Below are 19,277 nucleotides of genomic sequence, written 5' to 3'. Positions count from 1 at the left end.
TGGTGCCACAGGATAGAATAACCTCCAGGTTTTTCTAGCTTGTTCCAAACGACTGGTGTGGGGCAGTGCTGCCGTACAGACTGAGTGAAGCGTGTTTGCCTTCTCCTGCTAAGTACTATTCTGACTTAGCAGATGGTATTAAGTCTTTTCAAAGAAATATTTAGCAGCTATAGGAGAGCTTCCCATCAAGTTGAGGCACATAAATAAACCTATTCACTGCACAGAGTTTTGTGCATAATTAATCATATAATATCCAAACTAGCGAAGGACCGGTTGTTACCTATGGAATGGGGGCATGGAGAAAGCTTTTATAAATTTACATTGAAATACAAAGAACATTACTAATCTACAGAAGCTCAAATGGATCAGGCATACAGACAGTACCATGCCTAATAATGTGACAAGAGCACAGCTACCAACATAAATCTAACCTATAAGCAGTTTGAGGCTTTAGAGGTCCATCACAGAATTTGTGGTGATCTGGATCACACTTTCCTCCCAGATCTTCCATTTCTCCTCCAAGCTTAATGTCAAAGCTTTTATAGTCGCTGTCCGGATTTTCAGCACATCTACTGGCAAAATAATTTGTCTGGTAGATGCGTACAGAGTCGTTGTGTTTGTACTCCAGGTAGGAAGGTAATGGGTGCTGCTCATCAGGCTTTGGTCCTTCACTACCTGCGTCATGTGCAGAGAAAGACAGAAGGTTCAGATGCCACAGCCATTAATGTGATGCAGTTTGTAGGCTCAACCTCTTGACAGACATTCTTATCCAATTTTCTATTTCCTGGAGGCTACCTCATGAATACAAAGCTATAGTGGTTAGGGTACCTTGTTTCTAGTACCAACCTTTCTATTATTTCTTTAGGCAGATTTCCTTGCAAGACCTCAGTGTAACTTTCCCAGATACAATGCTGATATAGGCATGCATAGGTCAAATTCAATGCTATGACATTTTTTCCTGTGCTGCTGGTGGGAGTTTCTGTGATTCAGATTCCTGGATCCTACTACTAGCTATTTTGAAAAGCAAGTAAAAAAAATCCACACACGGTCAAGTCTACTCTATATAGTGAAAAACAACAATAGGAAATGACAGGGGTTCCCTGAACGTAAATTCACAATAATGGTTAAAGGACTCAGGTAGTAGGCAAAGCCATGGCAATGAGCAGTCCCTTTCCCAAAGACCTTTATGGCACAAGCATGGCAGAGCAGAGAGGGGAAATATTATCTCTGCTTTTTCTCCAAGGGCTGATGGACAGAGAGATTAAGGAACTTTCATAAGGGTCACAAAATACGTCCTGGCATGCTAGTAAATGAAGCCACTTCTAAAAACAAGGTATTAATTGTTGAAACATGCATCTCATTTCTCTCATATAGGTCAATTGTAGAAAGGGAGGTTTACATGCGTGCCACAAGGACAATTTCTGTTCTGTTTTACAGTGCTGTATGCAAAGTAATTTTCTTCAGTAAGCAAACTTGGCAAACCTTTGACTTCTCAGTATGGCTTACTGACTCTCCAGAAGAGTTGCCTTAGTGTTTCCGCTTAACATTTAAACTACCTTTTGAGATCTGTTCACAGCAAGGCAGTTTCTTCTGTGTCCACTGCCAATGGCATCCAACATAAGTCTTCTACTATAGAAACTGTCTGAGCATACATGAGAATGCAACCTAGAGTACAGAAGCTAACTACTCCTTCTGTCTGAGCTCTGCAGTTGATACTCACTCTCCGAGGACAGGACTGAGTTCCTACATCCCCAGGCTAGGGAAGAAGTATAGATCCAAAACCTGTATGATACTCAGCACTAGGCAAGGAGAAACCCCTTTGCTGTGTGGTGATAGGGATGTACCTCCCCATGCAACTCCTATAGGCTGTAGAGAGAATAGTATTAAACCACGACACTTACCATCAGCCTCTCTCACAACCACAGTAAAGTACTTCACAGCTCCATTAGTATCACTAAACCAGCTGCAGTTAAAAGTAAAGTTGATGGAGGATTTGGTAATCAGCACCTCTCTTTTGTTCACTCGTATGTCTGGAGGTGGCTGAGGGGGACCTGAGTAATTTAAATAAATAATAAATAAATAAAAAATAGAGAAAAAGCATTATCTATGTACTTGCTGTGAGCTAGATCTAGTAAGGGAAATGCAATTTGTAATAAATCTCAGCTGCCTGGACCCAAGTCTCTGATTCTATTCTCTTTGCAAACAAGGAAGTGTCTTCACCTCCCACAGGGAAACTGCCAAAAGATGAAACAAGCCAGCAGTGAGTTCACCATAGTAACAGTGACAGATCCTCAGTGGGAATTCATGCAGAAGCACACATGGAAATGTATTAAAATCTTGTTAAGTCTATGAAATCAGAAATTGTAGCTACTGAAAATGATACAGGTTTAAGACAGACATTTGGAGGCCACTTAGCACACTCACTACAGGAATTTACCTATTTTAAGCATCTATACTCCTGCTTCCTTTTCCAGAGGAACAGAGTCAGCCAGACACAGCATTCAACTACAGAGTACCATTTTCCAGACTGACTGCAGAATTTTCATAGGAAATGTTCTTTGTATGACACAAAGGTATACCTTGAACAGTGACACAGTAGAAGTACTTCGCTGAAAAGTGAAGTACGCAGGGAAGAAAGTGCAGCAAAAGTGGGGAATTTAAGGATCTACATTGCTGAATCTTTTAACAATCTGTATTACTGAAACTATATTGCACACATGGGAAACATCAAATACGTAAAAAGGTGGCTAAATTTCAAAAGAACCAATAATTCACATATTTATATGTACTTCAGCTAAAACTCTTAGTTTAGCTAAACCTCTACAAAGCCTAGCTGCAATTTTTTGTATTCCCTTGAGGTAGGGTCTCCAGTGTTAACCAGGGTCTGGGAGAGCAGCACTGTTCAAAACAAGTAAGTGACAACAAACACAGGTGAAGCACAAAACAATAACAAACGTGAAACAGCTAACCTTCCAATAGGACTCAGTCTCACTTCTTGTGACACAAATAGCTAGTTCTTACTACATCTGGATTTGCAGCTTTCTTTGTGGTAGAGGAAGGAGATTACAAGGTTGCAATTAAAAGGCAATTGATGGCGGAATGGAGGTGAGTTGGTGACTGAACTCTGTAGCTTAGCTCAATAGCTCCCAAAGCAAACATTACTTTTATGATCTAGCATTTAAAAAAAATGTGGCTTTTAATAAGCAGTTATAGAGGCATCCCTGAATATAGGCTTCCTGGCCATCCTGTAATTTTTGAGAAGTTTAGCCCTGGAACGGTTCAAGCCTTTGCACTGAATGTGCCATTGAATCCTGAGGTGCTGCAAAAACTGGAGCAGCTCTAGGTCAGTGATGGCAGGCTGTTGACTGCAGTGATGCCTGGTAGTTCAGAGGCACCAGCAGATGCTACTGCTACCCTCCACTCAGCAGCCTACAGGTGAAGAAACTGAAGAAACTGGTTCAAAACATATGCTATGGATATCTGTGATCCTCCCTCAGCTAAAATTCCTGCAGGTGATTTGGTCAAGTAGCACCTCAGAAGAGTGTACAGAAACCCAAAGAGAACACAGTACCACACTCCAGTGTGCTTACTGATGCATATTTGTGCTGAGGATGGTTTCCATCCTCCAATCCGTGAGAGGAAACGGCAGACACAGGAAGCCAAGCAACAACCATGAAGACAATTGAAGGCGTGTGACGATGAGGACAGGGATAACTGTTTATGTTTCTCAGGCTATATTTCATGAATGAGCCAAATAATTGGGTCTGGCAATGTAATGAGAGGCAATATAGCCAAAATCCTGCACTGTCTGTCACAGCAGGGACCAAAGGACAGGTTCAGTCTACTTCAGCCACAAGATTATAAATGCCACACACTGGCAATTGTGGAGTTCAGAACTCCTTTTGCTGTCTAACCAACACAAGCAACTGCTTATTGCTGCTCACTGCCTCTCTTCAGGGCAACCCAGAATTCCACTTACGATCAATCATTGTGATGGTGCTGTCTTCAACTACTTCACTCGTCATGTCTGCAGAATGCACCTTGATGGACACCAGGTATCGTCTATGGGGAACGAGGGTCATGATATTAAGTAGAGATTTGTCTTTTTCTATCCTTTTAGAAAATTCCACTTCACGAGTGTCCATTTTTTTGCATTCAATGCTATACCCATCAAAGTCAGAATCAGGAGGAGTCCAGGAACACGCGATGGCAGTAGAGGTTTGGGGCCGACAGTGAAGACTTTGTATCTTGTCTGGTTCTAGAGAAATGTTGAGAAGTTTAAGCTCAGTGAGAAAAGGGACAGGCATTGTACATTCTCTGCTCACATTACAGCTCCTAGATTCTGCATTAACCATTAGATAAGAGCAGGAGGCCGGGAGTCAGAATTCCCATCTCTCCTTCAAATGTGTGTTGTCTGATTATTATGCAAGGCCCTCTAACTCATTTTAGCTATCTGAAATCAGATCTAGTGACATCAGCCCCATCAGGTTTGTGAAGCTTCAGTAATTAACTGTGAAAACAAGCCAAGAAAACCTACTCACTGAAGTCTTAACAAGAACAGCAACACTGCAAAGCAACGGATTTCTAGAACGCTGTTACAACTTATTTGGAGGTTACATGTGGTCATCAGTACCAGTCAATATCGATACTGTCATCTCATGACTGATCTGGTTTCCTGGGTAGAACATGGTGTGTCCATATTACTAAAACATACCACAGACATATGCTTCATCCATGTAATATGGGAGCACCATTTATAACATGTGACATATAACAAAAACAGGATATCCCTTTCAGATGGCAGACATTACATTTAAGTGATTAAATACAGGTGAAATTTTAATTAATATGCTGAATTAAATCTACAGAGCTATACAGTTTACTAAACACAGATATCAGTTGAGAGCTGAATCCCATCCCAAATGACACGAGGATTTGTCAAGGCTCAGTTATTTTTACAATTCCAGGTCACTTTTTCAAATCAGCCTGTTACTGAGGATGCTAGAGATAATATAGATCCACAGACACAGACAGAAATGCAGAGCAGTGAAATACTGATTCCAGTTCCAAATCTAGTACAGCACAGTTTCATTCATCCTTCCTGTCTTATCATTCAGAAATATTTTATTTCAATATCCTACTGTCAAGAGAAGTTTGCATATTCAACCTTATTTTACCCCTGAAACTGATTGATTCAGGCTCTGCAACCAAACAGTCCCACTCTGGATGTGAGAATTATAAATGTATGTACATTTTCAATCTTTTAAACAGTTGACCTTGCACACAGCAAGGGCTTAGAATGTAGCTGAATTCACCACTGAATTCATGAATTAATTAACAGAGATTACTGACTATGTAACAAATTGGTAAGATTTAACAGTTTTGCATCTTCTCCAGCTGTTAGGGTGCAATGGGAATTGTTACTTACTCGTTCTCACACTTGCAGACTGTGACTGACTGTATGTCTTCCAGTTGTCACCACTGACAGTTCTGACGCTGAACTCATAGAGTCTTCCTGGTCGCAGGCCATAGATGATACGTACTTTAGATTTGCTGCTGCTGTAGGGATTGAATACTGTGAGGGGATCCTTTGGAAGCCACTGCAACTCAAAATCGTCATAGTCTGTCCAGTCTGGAGGACCCAGCCACGTGACTGATAAAGAAGTGTTTGCAACATCAGTAAACGATACAGTGTTAGGCGGGCTGGGTGCTACACAGAAAGATGGGAAAAAAGGAAAGAAGAAAAAGAGATGCTTAACAATTTTTTACACAAGACAAGTAAGATGAAACATGCATTATTTTCTTCATGCAGCACAAAGTAGTCTGTTATCCTGTGTACACAGCCAGCTACCACACCTGTGCTGATGATGGTCACTTTCATAGACATTACATATTCCCGAGCCTTTGGAAGAAAAACAGTGATGACTGTTTTTCTTTCACTCTCCATCAGTTTAATGTACTTAAGGTTATTCTTTATCTTTTCACCTTCAATGACTTATGTAATAAATCCTTCCTCAGAATAGGTCGGTTGCATAGTTGTGAACTAATATGAATTCAGACAGATGGGACAAAAAAAGAAATCCCATACCTGTTCTTCCTTCAGCGTTTGCTGTGTTGATCAGGTCACCACTATGAGTCACCACAACCAAAGTGTACTTTCTGCCAGGAATGAGTCCCTGGAAATGCCACTCTTTCAGGTCTTTCTTTTGCCAGGTTTCCTTCTGCGTCCCATTTGGGTTGTAAAGATTCAGCTCATAGAAGTCAACATCTCCTGCTGCTGGACCCCAGGTGAACCACAGACTGTCTGTCATGTTTCGGTTGGATGCCTTGAGACCAACGACTGGGGCAGGTACTGAAAAAAACAGGAACAAGTGGTTTTTTATGTAGAACATCCTTAGGGTGAGAAGAAGCAACCAGACCTTACACTTATCCTGTAGCAACAGTCATGTAATAAAACTAGTAGCCACCACAGCTGGCCAAAAAGCCAGGAAGCACCAGGAAGCATCCCGGTAGCATCAGGAGCTGATTCTTAGTTTGAATGGCCACTGTTCCCAAGAGAGGTTGAAATGTTTATAATGGACAGTTTTTCAAGTGTTAAGCAGTTTTTTCCCAGTCAGTGTTTGGAAACATCCAATTCTGAGACAGCTGAAGAAAGTACACCACTGCACAGACACAGCCTTACGGAGGGGTTACTATATGGTGCCTCACTAGAATAAAGAAAGGTTTCACAGGGTGCTAGAGTTGCTAGAGCTGTTTAGAAAACTCTGCTTCCCACATGTGGCTGAACAAACACAGAGCTGCAGCCAGAGCTCCCATTGGGAAAAAAGTTTTATTTCACTAGTAGATTGCTTATCCCATTAACCTGACTTGGTTTGCCTTTTTGCCTTTTCCACTCATAGACCAATACTGCTTTCAGGATGGGAGACAGCCATTTCCCCTTAGGGCTTAAGCAGCATACATTGATATGCTCTTTTCCTGACTTGAGTTCCTAGGAACTATTGTAAAGTTTTTTGCTTAATTTTTCCTGCTGTAACCATGTCATTCAGAATTTACCTTTTTATTTAGCTAATGCTTTTTAAACATAAGAGACAATTTTGATATTTCTAAAAGCTGCTTTAATCTAGTATGAGCATCAGACTCAGACCAGCTCACTGGTGTCCCCCATGAGCATAGGTGGTTTTCTTGGACGTTCTTGCCTGTTCTTCCAAAGATAGATGACTCGTTAGTGAGGTCTCCACTGTGGGTAACAATCACCATTCGATACATCCTGCCTTGACGTAGGTTCTGGAATGAACACTGCTGGAGGTGCTGTTCTCCTGAAATCCTGTCATGAAGGGATTTGTCTGGGTTGTACAGGAAGATGTCATATGAATCAAGCTCCCCTTGCGAGGTGGTCCAGCTGAAGGACAGTCGATCAGTGGTGTTCTCTGTGACTTTCAGATTTGTAACAGCTGCTGGAACTGCAAAGAAGGATAAATGTAAGAGTAAATACCAGAGAGTCTAGCCACTAAGCTGAACCTTTAGTAAAGTAACAACTCATGGCTGGAATACATCTCAATTAAGCCACAAGTAGCTAAAAAATATCAACAGCAACTGTCAGAAACAAGAAGAAAGCATTTATGATATGCCAGTGAATCTTCTCCAATACAATACTTGTATTTCCCAGTGGGTCTGATTCTCCAGCCTGTACTCACACAGAATTGTCCATCAGATTCAATAGGAATCTTCAAATGAGTAAAGACTGCAAGCAAGACGTGGCACTTGGCTCTGAGTTTAGAGGTGTACATTAACATCAAATCCTACACTAAGAGCCTCGAGATTATGATTTAAAAACCTGATGACAATAAAGCATTCAGGTAGTTCCACAACAGACCGACCGAGGGAAGCATTCAGCACTTTGGTTTAACATCCTTATTATGAACCATGGTCGCATTATTATGATAACCAATTTCAGATTGACATACCAAGCACATATCAAGAAAAATGATGCATAAATATCTGGAGTTTGTTCCTTACTAGAATCTTTCCAGAATCAAGATATACAGATGATTCATGTATTTAATGATATCTGACTGAGGGAACTATAAATAAACCAAGATATTCTAATTACCTGTTCGGCCAACAGTTTCTGCACGCTTACTGAAGAGCCCACCACTGACTGTCAAAACTTGTATTTTATACTTCTTGCCAGCTAATAAATCTTCAAATTTGTGCTGTTTGGCAGCAGCTGGCTCTGATTTGTTGCTCAGGAGGACTCCTTGTTCATTCAAGAGCAGAATGTCATATCTCTCAGCTACACCAGGAGCTTTCTGCCAGGTTACTAACAAGGAATGACTGCTGTAAGCATGATCAGCTAATAATTCCTGGACAGAGGCTGGAACTGGAAACAATTAAAGGCAGGACATTACCAGGTGAAATACAAACCATTCAATACACAAATATGAGTGAAGTAATTAATAGAACATAACTTCATACGCTTTCAAGTTCACTTGTGGGAAAAGCAATGTCTGCATATGTTGATCAAAACAAATAATTCCTAGACATAAATACAATCAGACAAATGTAAAGAGCATCATGGACATCTGAACTGGGCAAGGAGAAGCAAGAGATATCTATAAACTATCATGAAAAGAGGGAGAAGGAGAGTGAGATGAACTGACCAAAACAGTTAATAAAGGCATATGAGAAAAAACTGAAAAATAAAGTGGTAAATTGGTGCAAAATAGCGGCACAGAAAAGAAAATGTTAGCCAGCAGCTGTTGCACAAGGCCACAGATAACTAATACACATAGACGCTAAAGAGAGAGAATAGATTGAAAGCAAGCTGTTGCATTGTTTTATATGTTCTGATGTGCAGGATACTGGAGCAAGGCATTGTCTAACAAGCCCTGATCATGCAATGGGCTCTGCTAAAACACGAGAGGGATGGCACTGCACTCATCCCATGAAGGCAGACTTTGGGCTGGGGACTTGAATTCCACGCACATTCACCCAGGTAAAGCTACTCACGTGACACATCTCACTGGTATTAACAGACCCATGCTAAGTGTTTGCAAGAGTCATGACTCTTTGATATAAAGTCCAATATGTCACTCATGAGTCTGGGTGTCCCCACACCCAATAGTACCTTCATAAACATTATTGAATAAGGGTCAGTTTCTGGGAAGACATAATGCAACTTGCTCCTTATCTCAAAAGAAACGTACTTGTTCTCCCAAAAGCTCCTAAGCTGTTGTGCAAAGTGCCACTGTTAGACTGCACCACCACCCGGTACTGCTCCCCAGCTTCCAGCTTGTGAAATGTGTGCTCAGAAACATGTTTGGAGACACTCTGGGAATCAAGTTGATGGTTTTGCTGAAATATGGTCACCGTGTAGGAATCAACATCTCCACCTCCAGGAGTCCAGCTCACTTTCAGGCTGTTTGTCATGCCATTAGGTGACACGTGAATGTTTCTGACCACGCTTGGAACTGAAAAAAAAAGGGAACAAAAAGGCATCTGCTCACAAATTTCCTGTTTGATCTAGACTTTCTACTTTCTACCTTTTAATGGCCACAGCAAATGATTCAAAGGACAAAGATCATTTACAGGAACGAGTAATTTCAGTCACTGGTAAACACAAGTAAAGTTGAAGACATTTGTGTAGGATTATGCCATTTTAGAAAAGCAATTCTCTGTTTTCATAGGAGCAAAAGTAAAGAAAATACAACATAAACAAAAAAGTTTCTGCCTCCTTTTATTTGCATAACCTCCCTTTTGTCCAAATGATATTTTGAAAACATCTCAAAAAAATCAAAGCTCTTCATGTACCCTTAGTTAATTAGCCATTCTGCAGTTATTATCTCACCCATTCATTTCAGGTGGGTAACAGAGGTGTAAAATAGTGATTTAATACAGATACTGACCAAACAACTGGTGTGCATGGGAATAACAGAAACCCAAAAGCTGACATTTCAATACCATTCCCATGCAACAAATCAGACAATCTGCCAATAATCAAATATTGGTAACTGTGACATTTGTTTATTAAGCAACAGATCAATTTGTTTGTAGTACTAGTGATATTTTCAATGAGATCTGATGTCTTTGAGCCAGTGTTACAGGAGCTCAAATAAGATCATGGTTCACCTTTGATTTTTAGTGCTTCATTCTAGAGAAGCCTCAACACATTTTAAATACCACATTATTTCTTACTTGTCAGGCCTTCTATGAAAGTAGCACGTTGTGCATCTCCACTGATGGTCAAGACAAGAATTTTGTATAGACGTCCTGGAGTCAGAGCTGTGAACCAATATTCCTCAATGGTGTTCCCAAGGAAAATGGGTGGGAAGATCTTCATATCATTGAAGAGGAGTTGAATCTCATATTTATCAACATCCCCCTCAGCCTTTGACCAAGTTACCTGCAGATCTTCTGTGGTCCTGTTACTAAGAGTCAGTTCCTTCACTGACTCTGGCACTGAAGAGGTAAGAAGAAAGATAGGACACGTCTCAGTACTTACTAACAGATCACAGCAAAATGCTAACAGCTCTGAAGCCATGCTTCTGAGCTAAAACTTTTCATTCAGTTCCCTAGGAAAAGCAGTATATTGCAGTTATTTGGGTGGTTTGCACCCCATCTAACACTGGAAGGTCCCATTTCAGAACAGGAGTCCCCAGTCTATCAGCATATAAATAACAAATGAATAATAATGGAGCCTGCAGGGTGTTTGCCTAGCCAACAGAAACTGAGTAAGATCTCATGTACAACAAATATGGTGCAAAGAGGCCTGAGCTAGCGCAGAGCCAAGGCAATCCATCTGTGGGATGCAGCAACACAATGTGCAGTTTCCAACTCCTGCCAGACACAGGTCAGTTGTTTTTGCCCAGTGCTACATCTGTGTTAATAAACTCAGTTGTCTCAGCATGGCTCCTTAATTCACACACAGTGCTAGGTGAAGACAGGTAGATTGCCTCCAGATCCCTGCTGGCTCACAACTAGCCACCTTACTACCCCTGCTCCATGCTCTCCAATTCCAGTTCTTGGGGTAGTTTGAGTAGACTAAGGTCTAGTCTATCTTCTTCTTTATACATTTCCATGACCAGAAAAAAAAAGTCTTGTACATTCCAGCATAATTTAATTATAAATAGTAAGTTTACGTGGAAAACTGTACCACTGTTTTCCAGTTTTCAATGGTTCAAGATTTGCTTTCCAAAATCACAGCACAGGTCTCTTCATTCACTTTTTATATGTTTCCAACTTAAAAGCTGGTCATAAACTAAATACTGCTTTCTGTATTTGGAATAATACACATTCAAAGAGACACAGCAACATTCTATGTTAAAATCATATCAGATTTTTGTGCCTGGGTATGGGAAATAAAAAAAACCCCAGAGGTGTCTCAGAATGTTTCCAGGGTGTTTACTTACTTGTTCTGCCATAGACCCTTTCACTAGTTTCGTATTTCCCACTCCTTGTGCTGACTGTGACACTGTACTGCCTCCCTGGGACCAGATTAGTGAACACACATTCATTTTCATCCTTTGGGACACTTTTTGTTTGGATGAAATCGTTCTTGTTCCTGATGATCACTTCATAATTATCAAAATACCCAGATGCATGTAACCAGGACACCTTCAAGTAGTCACTTCTGGCTGAATTGCTGACAGTAAGTCCCTGAACACTTGAAGGGACTGAAAGAAAAAAATACAGTTAAAGATTCATAAAGCAATAACCTTCTGAACTAACTGGACTTGCGGTAGTGGACTATATTTGTGGTAATTACCAGGCTTTTGTAAGGAAGTTGCAAAAAGACCACAATGTGGATTTAAGCAATAAAAGAGTAACTGTGGTTTCCAGGCTGCTTTACATCATACGACAATGGTTTGCCTTTCCAATTTTAGGAAATTGGAACTTGGTCAGTTTTGCTTATAGTACTGAGTTCCACAGGTTCACACTAATCCTGAGTTTAGTCCTCCATATTTACAGGATTTTCCTTGGATTTTCACTTACATCATGAGAAGACAAAAATTCCTTTAACTTGATACTCCTTGTCATTTTAACACCCCTTACCATCTTTCTTTTATTCTACTGGTTTACCAAGTATAAAGTCTCAGTCTTTTCAATTCTTGAGAAAGTTTTAAAAAGCTTCCCATCATTATTGCCATTCTTTTCTGAGATTTCTCTATTCCTGTTATAATATTCTGGAACTCAGCATGACCAAAACCATAGACACGTGTGTTACAACACTAAAACCAATTGACATGGATGTTAGTTATTATTGTGATACCTTGCTAACATTGCACTAGTTAGCCTATCCTAACCTGTTCTTTTAGTGCTTGAGTAACTTTCTGGGGAGACGCTCTGCAGGATATACTTGAAGAGCCAAGTAGAGGGGTTAAGGGCAGAACAACGCATTTGAACCAAAACTGATACATGATTTCTGCTCACTCCTAAGGACTGACACGATTTTTATTCACACTAAAGTATTTTTGTAGGACGTAAAGCAGCAACAAGGGCATAAGAATAAAACTAAGTCTATAAAGCTGTAATTTTATGGTTTGAGCCTCCAACCCCTACACATCTATCCCAGACTGGTCAGATATTGATAAATCATTGATAATGGCTATACAAAGTGGTTACAGTGATTGGATTTGTTCAGAGCCTCTCTTTACCTGTTCGTTCCTGGCTGAAGGTATAATTTTCATACTTCCCACTCTTTGTGGTTATCATCACTTTGTAAAGTGTTCCAGGAGTAAGGCTGCTGAAGGAGCATTCACTGAAGGATTTGGGAATGGTGAGAGTCTGAACAATCTGGTCATGGTGAGAGAGTGTTACCAAGTAACTGTCTACATCTCCAGAAGCTGGCAGCCAGGACACACTGAGGTAGTCACTGCGACCTGAGTTATTTACTGTTACTCCAGTCACGCTGGAAGGAACTGTGCAACAAAGAGGAAAAACAAAAAAAGCTTTAACTAGTCAATTCTTATTGTTGTAGGAGTGCCTGGAATACTATCCCCTGCAAAATAAGCAGTCTGGGACTCCTGAAAAGTACTGCACTGATTCCCACTTCGCAACGTTCAACTGCTTTTTTGAATACAGTGAAGGAAATTGTCTTTGGTGGCATGATCCCAGCACTTCTAAAATCCCAGAAGCTGAGTTATCCTCTCAAATTGACATTCCTCAGTAACAGCAATAACTACCGAGGCTGGTAGGACCTTGAGGCCCATAGCCGAATGTGTTTCATTTCCAGTGAGTTCTCTGACGCCTAGTGGCCAAAACATGAATGCCACTTGTTTTTCAAGGTGAGCTCAAAGGTTCCACGTCGCCAGAACTACCATCACTCATGTACAAAACTCTCAGAGGTATTACATTGGCAGAGCTTAAAAATAATGAACTGCCACATTTTCACTGGACTCTGATGCACTGAACTGACTTACCTCTGTAGAGGGGCTGGCCATCAGCTGGCAGAGACAAAAAACTCAGATTTTACAAAATGTTTATGTACTTTAAGCCTTTTAGTATTATTCTTCTCCAGTTGTTTTTTCAGGTTTGTTTTTGGTTTTTTCCTCTGAAAACAGCTGTTTTCAAGGAGAACATTGGAGCAAACTGCAGAATGCTTGGCCTTTGCCAAATTTACATCAAGGGTGAAATTGCACTGCGTTGTCAAATTTTTCCTCTATCTAAATATCCAAACAACTGGTACTATATTTCATGAGTCTTTAAACTTAGAGAATTTGATGCAATAGTAAATCCTGTGCTATGCAGTACAGAAGAGCGTCATAATGAGTAATTAACCCTGGCGGACATTCTTTGATGGTGCATTAGAGAAAAAGAATGGGTCATGAGAAACTGAAACACAGATTCATCCCACTAACTTTAGGCAGACAGTTGGCACACCTAAGTAAGGAGCAATCACTCTATACCACCACGTAGTCAATGGAACAAGAAAGTCTCTTCCAAGGAGTGATTCACCACCACAGCTGTACATTATTCTCAGGGTATATTTTTGTCTTTATTACAGAGTGATCCTGCTGTATGGAATTCCTGTTGTAGGCAGAGCAGTTAGCTCCCTAAAGCTATGTTTACATGAATCTGGACCCACAGTGTGCCTGAGGTCACATACAGGAATTATATAGATGAAAGTCCCATAATTCTGGATTCTCAGTGCAGTGGCTTAATCACAAGCCCATTCTCTTTAATAAATTCATCTTTTAAGAACTAAGAAAAGACATGCTGGAGTATTTTCCTTTTTACCTGTACTTCCCTCTGCAATCTTTTGCCTTGAAGATATCCCTCCGCTGACAGTGGTGACAACAACTGAATAGAGTCCTCCAGGTTTCAGAGCATAGAAGTGATATCTGTTGGTTTCACTGGGAACAGTGTCATTTTTAATGACAACATTCTCATGAATCAATAGCACTTGGTATGAGTCTACATCTCCCGGAGCTCTTGTCCAGTTGGTGAATAAGCTGTTGGTTGATCCCTGACTTGCCACAATCAGATCAGTCACTTGGGCTGGCACTGAAAATAAAATTGTCTTAATATTACTGAGGAGAAACAAAACAAAACAGAATCCCCCAAAGAACCCAAGTTTAGTCACACTGAGGAAGTGCATCAAAAGAACATTCCAATTTGCAGCCAGACTCAACAGGACTAAAAATAATCTAACTGTGGACTGCTTCCTGTCTGTTGGGATGTGGTCTATGGGAAACTAAGTAAGTCACAGAAAGGTCTTTCAGGCTTTAGCACAGCTTTTCTCAGCCAGACCAAAATTATTCAAGATCAAGGAACTGGAAGAGATGGCATTTTATAAATATCATTAAACAGAACCCATCAATTTAGGAAATCATATGAGTTCTTTTGATGACTATTTCAAATACAGTATGTGTCTTTCATTCTCCCTTTCCTCTCCTATTTCCCATCTTTCATTCCTAATAAATGGCAAGCTTGTTTAAGGAATACCTCAGGTACGGTCATCTATGCTGTGTTAGACCCCTTAATTTTGGGCATAACTGAGTGGGATGGTTTTGGTTTTACTTTTTACATCAGAAGATCTGCAGAATATCAACTTTTATAGCATCAAACGATGAATTGTTAAATAAACATAACATTTATCCAAGTATAACCTCGTTAATCTAGTCAGACCAAAAAGGATAAAGAAATAACAAAGGAATGTAATATGTTGCCCAAACTTTACTGTAAATCCTCTTTTTTTATTTAAGTTGACAATATTTGGCCAAAGCAAGGAAATACAGTTACTTCTTGCTAAGTATTTCTGATTACAGGACCAAGCACAACTGAAATACAGAAGATTCCAACTTTATAAAATATGATTGCACTCTTCATCTCCTTTTATGTCAACCTTTTTGCATACATAGTACTGGATTAGCAATCATTAACGAAAGTTATAAAATTAGGCACATAGCATTATAAAACAGAAAGGATTTTTGATTCAGTTCTTTATCAACTTTACATTTTTTTTCAGCTATCATGACCTAGTAAACTCCAACAAGACACTGAAGTGCCACATTTCTGCACTAAACGTACTTTTAGTGGTACCTCAACTTTCACTGGAAGCTGACCAATCTGGGATGCATGTAAGACCTATTTCTGTCATATTCCCAGCAATATTTTTCAAGCCTGTCCTGCTGCTAGGAAGATTCAGAGGTTTGGAATGCTTATTCAAACCTATGCTCAAATTAACTGACGTTCATTCCTTTTAACTCATTTTCAATGTAATGTTGACACACTATCCCTGTCTGATGGGTTTTGAAGCATTGATTCATACTAGTGAAGTGGGACACTATAACCTTTATGCCTGAATAGGCCTCCTAAAGGGGCATAAGTCAGACGGAAGTGAAATTCCAGCTATCTAATCACATAGCAGAGAAATGAATGTGTAAGTTAAACTTATCAGGCCTTGGAAGGAGTAACAAAATTTAAGCAAGGACCACTATCAAGCCATTGGTATGATTAGATTCAGACACTAGCAGATTGTTTTTTACTGTGCTGTGCCAGACCAGAGCTACATTTTAAAACTTTGTTTGCACTGGAGAACCCTTAAGTCAAGCAGAGTAAAGCATCACATATGGTTTAAAACTTGCACACCTGCACAAAATTAGCACCCTGCAGGGGGTGGGAATGGGACCTTTCTTGTGACACAGCAATCATGCCCATAACAGATACATATGCTGGAATCCAAAGAGCAGAAAGATTCAAAATACATCTTCAAGGTCACATATGTTTTGTGTCTGTCACCCTCAGAAAGTTCCCCCTAAAGTAACATTTCTGTGTGGTGATGTTTGTTTTTTTCCCTGATGATGAATGCTTTGAATCAAGAAGTGACCTTCCTGAAAGTACACAGCGAAAATTTTTTTTCTTATATGGAATATTGTGCTAATGTAGATTGATTAGACATGACATAATACCTCAGAAAACTGTTTTGCCAGGAATTATACATGCATTTCCCCAAAATGTTAAATAAATACTGCAAGATAACTGACAGTCAGAAATCAGAGGCTCAGAAACACAACTTTTGAAACGAACATAAGATCAAGATGTTTGAGATTTAGACACCGAGTTAATTCATGCAAAGCAAAGAAAATCATTGATAGTTAACAGAAGAAAAGATTAAAACAGTTTGACAATACCTGTTCTTCCTTCCACTGAAGTCCAGTTGCTTAAAGTCCCGCTAATGGTAGTGATGGTAGCTGTATATTTTCTTCCTGGTACCAAGCCAGTGAAAGTGAATTCCTTAGCTTCTTTTTCAAGCTCTTTTTTTATGATAGTAAGATCACTGTCTCCCAGGGAAACCACATAGCTGTCCCATTCTGCAACAGGGGTCATCCACATGACACTAAGTGAAGATTCATTAGCATGCTTCACACGGAGCTGGAGAACAGGCTCTGGAGCTGTAAAGGTACACAAATATCACAAGGAGAACAGGACTTTGTAGTGAACGCACTTGCCATGCCTCGAGCTGCTGTAAGAAATCTGTTCCGTAAGACAGATATGTGACAGCAAGAGAGTATTTGCAGTCAAGAGGAGATTCTTTACCTTTCTCTAGGAAGCCATTCTTATAAATCTAGTATTTGTGCTACTCTTCCAGCAAAGGGCTGTAGCAACAGACTTCAGCAATGGCTTATGGCTTAGGTTTAAACTTACGTAAGGATATATATTTTAGTATAAATGGAAACACAGAGAAGTCAGTGAACTTCCTCTTGGACTCTGGGTGCTAGACAGGGATATAAGACATTTGTACCATAAAACAAATCTTCACTAATTTAGCTCTAACAAACAAGGATGCAAATTATAGGGTCAGAGTGACATTGATTTTGCAGTGGTTTATAGCTCAGTCAAGTTGAGAGACATTTCAAACTTACGGTGGTATAAAAGAAAGAATTCCATCAGTGAACTTCTGTGTGTTCATGTGTGTGTGTGTGTGCATGCATACACAGCAGGCATGTTACCTAATGTAGTCTCCAATCTGATTCTGTCCCTCTCACGTTGAAATACAACTCACTTTCCAAGGCTGTGGGTTTATGTAAGAGAAAATTAAATTACAACAGGACCTAATTGCTATGCTTCATAAAAGATACACTGTGGACCTGACTGTGGGTCAAACACAGTTGTGATACACCCACTGCTGGGTATTATCTAATGGACTATGTTCTAATTACAGAATCATAGAATCACTTAGGTTGGAAAAGATCATTGAGTCCAACTCAAATTATTTGCAACATATGTCAAGGTAAGGAAGGTGAGAATGTGCCTTGCTCTGACCAAATTTGCTAGAAGTTAGAGAAAGCTTCAGTTCTGTAGTTTCTACTAGTCTTGCTGTTGTGTGAAATTAACAAATTACGGTCTCAGGGAATGACAGGTAAGGGTATAGCAGGATAGAGTGGCCCTATCTAATCTCACATTCTGCAGTGAGGTAAGGCTTAGGCTTGAGCCTTACCTCTTATTCCCCCTTCAGGTCTTCTTTCCTCTGAATTGCACTTATTCTGTATCCATAGAGCAGAAATTCTAGCAATTATATTACAATTATTTTTTAAATTTGAAGCAATCAGATGTGGCTTTCACTAACAAACTGCAAAAGAATTCCACTCTGTCCTTGAAGTATACATGGATTTCCTTTGGAAAGACTGACTTGAACCGACTAACCTCATTTTCTTTATGGAGCAAAGGAACAAGAACTGGTATGCTATGGAACAGCCACACTAACATACGCCTCAGGAAGCTTTGGTTAACACTGCTGATATTCTTTATACAGACTGGCAAAGAAACATACTGATGAACAATACAGGAAGACCTGTGCTGCTCTCTTTAAGAACTTTATAGGGTGCCTCCAATCAGCTACAAAATATAACAGGTGAAGTGCAGATGTAATGTAATGCCCCAGTCATGACAGAATGGCGATATAGTTCCTAAAACTTTCACTAACAAAACAATTACCACAAAAATAACCCTAAAAGTTTTCACAGAACTGCTAATACCAATTGTTTCTGTAGTTTACAAGGGAGCTCCTTTTTACTGTATTAATGTGAAATTCGTCTGTGGATTCCCAAGTAGTCTTTGAGTGTTCACAGCCCAGCTGAACATTTTGCACTCTCACACTGCCTGGATGAGCACACTGACCCGTTCTCCCCGTGCAACTAGTCTTGCTCTGCAAATCACCGCTCTCCACAACAACATCCACGCTGTACTCCCTCCCGGGGATGAGGCCCACGTCGCAGATGAGGTACTCGGTAGTGTTCTTCTCGAGGGTGGTGTTGAGCAGCAGGGCCGTGCGGTTCCAAAGGAGCAGGTGGTACCTCTCCCAGTCTCCCGCAGGGGGCAGCCAGGTCACTCGCAGAGACCTCAGCCAGCCACCAGAACCGGCCTGCAGCTCTGAAACGTTCTGGGGAACTGGAAGAACAGAGCAAAAAAGTAATACTGAAGTGGAGTATTTCTGGTGAGACATAACTGCACGCTGGAAAAACCCGTCTTGCAGCATAGCTATTGTACAAGTACTTGGACCAGCTAGAGCAATGTGAGGTATCTTGTTGGAAAGGTTGGCTTTCATTTTAAAGAAAACTTTTACTCTTCCCCACACAAACCACTCACTTTTTTCCTGCTGGTTTCTGACATCAGAAATGGGAAACCCTTCTCAGGGTAGGCAAAATCTCCCCTGTGCATTTCTTGGATGCATCTCTTGGTTTTCAGTTAGCTTCCCTGTTGCTTCCTGCACTTAAGTTCATGCAGAAACTGTCAATCAATTTTTCACACCTAAAGTCAAAACCTCAACCGCTATGGGT

At 40.3% G+C, this 19,277-nt stretch overlaps 1 protein-coding gene across 2 annotated transcripts in view; it reads right to left on the bottom strand.

Moving 5' to 3' along the window:
- PTPRB (protein tyrosine phosphatase, receptor type B) overlaps positions 1-19,277 on the bottom strand; it is a 64,196-nt gene that overhangs the window by 17,530 nt on the left and 27,389 nt on the right. For both annotated transcript variants that reach the window (XM_017832809.1, XM_017832810.1), the window contains exons 7-20: positions 18,619-18,888; positions 16,632-16,892; positions 14,236-14,502; positions 12,654-12,917; positions 11,409-11,672; positions 10,195-10,458; positions 9,207-9,470; positions 8,111-8,380; positions 7,197-7,460; positions 6,089-6,352; positions 5,429-5,710; positions 3,980-4,258; positions 1,902-2,051; positions 432-675 (exon numbers count right to left, since the gene is read on the bottom strand). In XM_017832809.1, the coding sequence (XP_017688298.1) occupies positions 432-675; positions 1,902-2,051; positions 3,980-4,258; positions 5,429-5,710; positions 6,089-6,352; positions 7,197-7,460; positions 8,111-8,380; positions 9,207-9,470; positions 10,195-10,458; positions 11,409-11,672; positions 12,654-12,917; positions 14,236-14,502; positions 16,632-16,892; positions 18,619-18,888 (3,607 nt within the window). The remainder of the gene's footprint in view (positions 1-431; positions 676-1,901; positions 2,052-3,979; positions 4,259-5,428; positions 5,711-6,088; positions 6,353-7,196; positions 7,461-8,110; positions 8,381-9,206; positions 9,471-10,194; positions 10,459-11,408; positions 11,673-12,653; positions 12,918-14,235; positions 14,503-16,631; positions 16,893-18,618; positions 18,889-19,277) is intronic.

Source organism: Lepidothrix coronata, unplaced genomic scaffold (genome assembly GCF_001604755.1).
Source record: "Lepidothrix coronata isolate B3197 unplaced genomic scaffold, Lepidothrix_coronata-1.0 Scaffold206, whole genome shotgun sequence".
Classification (NCBI taxonomy): Eukaryota; Metazoa; Chordata; class Aves; order Passeriformes; family Pipridae; genus Lepidothrix; species Lepidothrix coronata.
Note: the sequence above shows the minus strand (reverse complement) of the source record. Positions and strands in the feature narration are given on the sequence as shown.